The sequence below is a fragment of the Leptonychotes weddellii genome, chromosome 1 (assembly GCF_054177405.1).
Source record: "Leptonychotes weddellii isolate Sample4059 chromosome 1, ASM5417740v2, whole genome shotgun sequence".
Classification (NCBI taxonomy): Eukaryota; Metazoa; Chordata; class Mammalia; order Carnivora; family Phocidae; genus Leptonychotes; species Leptonychotes weddellii.
The window spans coordinates 173,236,363-173,242,541 of NC_138369.1; the positions used below are offsets into that span (position 1 = coordinate 173,236,363).

The 6,179-nt window shown below is 33.8% G+C and overlaps 1 protein-coding gene across 1 annotated transcript in view; it reads left to right on the plus strand.

The window, feature by feature from the left end:
- Window positions 1-743: 743 nt before the first annotated feature.
- The window catches only part of LOC145721274 (uncharacterized), a 16,263-nt gene continuing 10,827 nt past the window's right edge, over window positions 744-6,179 (plus strand). Inside the window, 1 exon segment of the mRNA XM_081818530.1 lies at window positions 744-872. Coding sequence (XP_081674656.1) covers window positions 744-872 — 129 coding nt within the window.

Genomic DNA, 6,179 nt, shown 5'->3' on the forward strand with positions numbered 1-6,179 from the left:
CTCATTTATAATTCTCTTTTTATGAGGGCATTAACCTTAACATGAAGGCTTGACTCTCATGACCTAATCTAACCCTAATTACCTCCCACATGCTTTACCTCTAAATACCACCACACGGGAGATTATAGTTTCAACATAAAAATTTGAGGGGGATATAAATATTCAGTTAATAACATGAAAACTGCCCACATTCCTGGACTCACACTACCCTTCTTTCTGCAAAGCCAGCAATGGTATCATTCAGACCTCTCTTTTTATCAACATGCCTTCTCTGACGCATACTCCCTGCCTCCCTATTTCTTGTTAAAAAGCCTGTGATCATTTTGAGTCCACCTGGATTATCCAACATAATCCCCCCTTCTCATAACTCCTAACTTAATCAAATCTGCAAAGCCATTTTTTTTTCCCCGCCCATGTAAGGCAATATATTTGCAGGACTTAGGGATTTGGACCTAGACATCCTTTGGGGGTTATTGCTCTGCCCATCAATCTACATTATAAACCATTGCCAAATATAATGGTAAAGCAACCACACTGTATTATATTCTGATTTTTCTGTGTTGGCTTTGCTCAGTTTGATTTTTTTTTTTTTTTTCCCTAGAGATGTTCTGAGGTCAGTTACACAGCCTCATTCAGCTGCACCTCAGGGGAAACTAGAATGTGGAAAATGTTCTCTCATCCTCTAGGTCTTTCTCCACAGGGCTTCAAATCATTCTGTAGACCAATACAAACATCTTTAGAGTATGGTGAATGGCTTTCAAAAGAGAGTTTTTCAGGAACAGAAATTCCAGTGTGCAATTATTTATCAAGACTCTGTTTGCATTACTCTTGTTAATATGACAACTTCCAAACTTTGTGCCCACCGAGTTACTGTGAGAGAGGATTTCATCAAGAGGCATGATGGATTAGCAGTGACAAATAAAATATATCCTACCAAGCAGTGAAATGGCTCAAAATATTAAAGTTGCAATAGATAGAAAGAGGTTTTACACTCAGAAAGAAAATCATAGAATAGAATGAAATAAATAATAGGGTTTATATGGGTACTAGATATCTTGCTGTTAATTCCCATTATTTTTATATCTAAAATTCTGATTTGCAGAAAGATGAAATAGTTTTTCTTGGTTTTATGTATCTGGGAAGTGGCAGAAACAAGATTCAAATTCAGGTCAAGCAACTTCTATTCCGATTTTTTCCATTAAGCATCACATATCAAGAGAGAACATTTATTAATGATGAATTTAAAATTAATCTCTGAATATAACTGGTTTAAACTCAAGAACTTTAGTTATGCTCTGCATATATACATTAAATTTGACAATAAAGCAATATTTATAGAATCAGCTACATAACTTTAAAATATATTTGCTGATGATATATTTAAACATAAGAAATAAAATATGTACCATCTAAAAAATATAAGGAACAACATTATAGAACATATGTTAAAGCCTGACTATTTAAAATTCAGAGAAAAAATGGTCAACCTCAAATAAAATTAATTTGAATAATCACCTACCTTCTTTTTACTCCAGAGTGCTAAGGAACATTCAAAATCCAATTCTGCAGTCTAAGAATGTTTGGAAAACCGATTACTTTAAATAATCAGTGATATTTAAAAATCAGTAATATTTTAAAGGAGAGAACTGGCTACTTTTTTTTTTTTTAACAGTCTGTTCTATCTCCTCCTGTTGACACGAAATTATTCATAAGTCATGGATTTAAAAACATGTATTTATAATAACCCATATTTCTTGGAGATGTCAAATTAGTTATTTTATCATTTATCCAGATTTTAAAGTATCCTATACTTTACAAATTGAGCAATAATTGTGATTTTCAGTGTACATAATAAGTGAATGAAAAATCAAATAATGTTCAGAGAACACACTTTGTTATGGCTTAACTACTTTTAAATTTATTGGGACTTGGGCGCCTGGGTGGCTCAGTCGTTAAGCGTCTGCCTTCAGCTCAGGTCATGATCCCGGGGTCCTGGGTTCGAGTCCCACATTGGGCTCCCTGCTCGGCGGGAAGCCTGCTTCTCCCTCTCACACTCCCCCTGCTTGTGTTCCTGCTCTCGCTATCTCTCTCTCTGTCAAATAAATAAATAAAATCTTTAAAAAAAATAATAAAAAAATAATAAATTTATTGGGACTTATTTTATGACATGGAATATCATCTATCTTGGCAAATATTCTTTCTAAACTTGAAAAGAATGTGTTTGCTGCTGCATTTTTGTGGAGTGTTCTATGAATATCAATTATGTCACTTTGGTTGATAATGCTACGTAAGGGGTCTACATCCTTACTGATTTTATGTCTTCTGGTTCTATCCATTATTCACAGAATGGTGTTAAAATCTGCAACTGTGGTTGTGAATTTGTCTATTTCTCCTTGCAGTCCTATCAGTTTTTGCTGCTTTTGTTTTGAATCTCATTATTAGATAGAGAAATATTTAGAATTGTTATGTCTTCCTGATGAATTGGCTCTTTTATCATTGTGAAAAGATCCTGTTTATCCCTCACAAAATTTTTTGCTCTGAAATCTACTTTGTCTGATATTAATACAGATGCAATGCCAGCTACCAATAAAAAGAGTGAACTATCATGAATAGTACTGCAAAAAACATGGTAATGCTGATATCTTTTTTTTTTAATTTTATTTATTTATTTGAGACAGAGAGAATGAGAGACAGAGAGCATGAGAGGGAGGAGGGTTAGAGGGAGAAGCAGACTCCCTGCCGAGCAGGGAGCCCGATGCGGGACTCGATCCCGGGACTCCAGGATCATGACCTGAGCCGAAGGCAGTCGCCCAACCAACTGAGCCACCCAGGCGCCCAATGCTGATATCTTTTTGATACCATGTTTTCATTTCCTTGGTATACATACCCAAAAGGACTTGTTGGATCACATAGTAGTTCAAATTTTCATTTCTTCAGGAACCTTTATACTGTATACATAGTGGATGTATTCTCACCAACAGTGCACAAGTGTTCCCTTTTCTCCACATTCTTGTCAGCACTTGTTATCTCGTGTCTTCTTGATAATAGTCATTCTAACAGGTGTGAGGTGACATCTCTTTGTAGTTTTTATTTTCATTTCCCTGATGATTATTGATGTTGAGCATCTTTTCATGTACCTATTGGCCATTTGTGTATATTTTTGGATATATGTCTATTCAGTTCCTCTACCCATTTTTTAATCAGATTATTTGCTTTTTATTGAGTTGTATGATCCAAAATATGGAAACAACTTAAGTACCCATCAATGGATAGATGGGCAAAGAAGATGTGATATATAGTATATATATAAAGTGTTTATACACAATAGAATATGATATGCATAAGAAAGTAGAACATTCTGTTATTTGTGACAACATCATGAACATTGAGGGCACTATGTTAAGTGAAATAAGTCAGGTAGAGAAAGACAAATACTGTATGATATCAATTATATGTAGAATCTCAAAAAGCTGATCTTGTAGAAGCAGGGAGTATAATGATGGTTACCAAGGGTAGGGACTGAGTGAGGAAATTGGGTAATGTTGGTAAAAGGGTACAAATTTGCAGTCAGAGGATGAATAAGTTCTGGAGATTTAATGCACAGCATTGTGGTTATAGTAAAAAATACTGTATTGTATACTTTAAAGTTGTTAAGTGATTAGATAACATTTTACCCAGTAAAGTATACCTTAAACCTACACAATGTTATATATCCATTATATATGAATTAAAAAAAAGAAGTGAATTATTGCAACAAACAATGTACATGATTCTCAAAATTATTTCTTGAGTGAAAAAATTCAGAAACAAGAGAATAGGCTTTGTGATTCCATTTATTAAAAAAAACCAGAAACAAAAACAAAACAAAACAAAACAAATTTTAGGAAATGTAACCTAATCCATAGTGAATTAAGTATCAGTGGTCCTTGGGGTGTGGGGAAACTGAGGTGGAGCAGAAAGAAGAGATTACAAAGTGGTACAGGACAGATTTGGGGGGATGATACATCTATTTATTTTCTTAATTGTTTCGATTCTTTCACAGTTATGTACATTTGACAAAAATAGTCATATTGTATAAATACACATGTACATTCTAGCGTTTACTAATTATGCCTCAACAAGGTTGTCAAAACGAAACATACATTTCTATGGCTCTGATGGAAATACAACAAAATTTGTGCACTGTAACAATTGATGAGGTCAAGTTATAACTTCTCCAAAAAAGAACATGCATTTTTCACTGAAGATATCAAAACATTATTCATCAAATGCCCTTCAATTTCTAGATGGGAAATTCCAACTACTAAGAATAATTAATGAAATACACTATAAAACATTACCATAATTTAGCCTTTGTTCACTTTCTTTGATATCCCATCTGAAAAAACCTTATTTTATTCTGACAATTAAGAAAACTGAATTTCTTTCTAAATGAAGTGGGATATTTATTTTGGAGTTTGGAGATATTTTAATGTACCTATGATAGAAAATTAAGTTTTAATTAAAGTGAGAGTTGTAGCTTAAAAATTATATTCAAAAGTGATGATTGTGAAAAGAGCACCATTGCTTAAAACTCAAGGTGAAATAAAAGGAAGTAAAATAAATTACCTTTGTCAGTTCATTAAGAAAGAATGAGTGAATGAATGAATGAAATGTAATAGACCTAAATGTGAAATGCACAACTATAAAACTCTTAGAAGATAACATAAGAGAAAATTTAGATGACCTTTTGTATGGCACGACTGTTTACATATGACACCAAAGACACAATCCATAAAAGAAATAATTTATAAGCTGGACTTCATTAAAGTTAAATACTTCTGCTTTGTAAAAGACAATGTCAAGAGAATAAGAAGAGAAGCCACAGGGGCACCTGGGTGGCTCAGTTGGTTAAGTGTCCAACTCTTGGTTTCAGCTCAGGTCATGATTTCACAGGTTGTGGGATTGAGCTCCACATTGGGCTCTGCTCATTCGGGAGTCTGCTTGAAGATTCTCTCCCTCTGCCCCTCCCCCTACTCTCATGTGCTCTCTCTCTCTCTCAAGTAAATAAATAAAGAAAAAAAGAAGAGAAGCTATAGACCAGGAGAAGACATTCGCAAAATACACATTTGATAACAGACTATTACCCAAAATATATTTAAAAAAAAAACTCTTAAAATTCAACAATAAGAAAACAAACAACTTCATTAAAAAATGGACTAAAGACTAACATATACCTCACCAAAGGAGATATATAGATAGCTAATAAGCATGTGAAAAGATTATCCACATGATACAATATCAGGGAAATGCAAGTCAAAACAATAATGTAATCTTATACACACCTATTAGAATGACCACAAATCCAGGACACTGATAACATTGAACACTGGAAAGCAACAGGAATTCTCATACATTACTGATGGGAATGCAAGATTGTACAACCATTTTGGAAGACATTTTAGTGTTTTCTTACAAAACTAAACACATTCTTACCATGTTATCCAGCAACTGTGTTCCAAGGTACTTACTCAAAGGAGTTGAAAACATGTTTATACAAAAACCTGCACATAGATCTATAAACATCTATGTTTATTTGGTGACTTTATTCATAAATGCCAAAATTTGGAAGCAACCAAGATGTCCTTTCATAGGTAAATGGATAAACTGTGGCATTTCCAGACAAATATTACTCAGCACCAAAATAAATGAGCTATCAAGCCATGAAAATACATGCAGGAAACTTAAATTACTCAGTGAAAGTAACTAATCTAAGAAGGCTACATAGTGCATGATTCCAACTATATGACATTCTGGAAAAGACAAAACCATGGAGACAATACAAAGGTCAGTGGTTGCCATCTATGGGAGTGAGGGAGAGATGAATAGGCAGAGCACAGAGAATTTTGAGGGCATAGAAAATATTCCATATGGTACTATAATGATGTACATATGTCATTATATATTTTTCCAATTCTGTAGAATACAACATCAAAAGTGAGCCCTAAGGTGAACTATGGACTTTGGTTGATTATGATGTGTCACTGTAGATTCATTGTTGGTAACAAATGTGCCACTCTGGTGATTGTTATTGATAATAGGGGAGGCTCTGCATGTGTGGGAACAGGAAATATATGGGAAATCTCTGTATCTCTTTTCCATTTTGTTGTGAGCTGAGAATTGCTCTTAAAAAAAAAAAA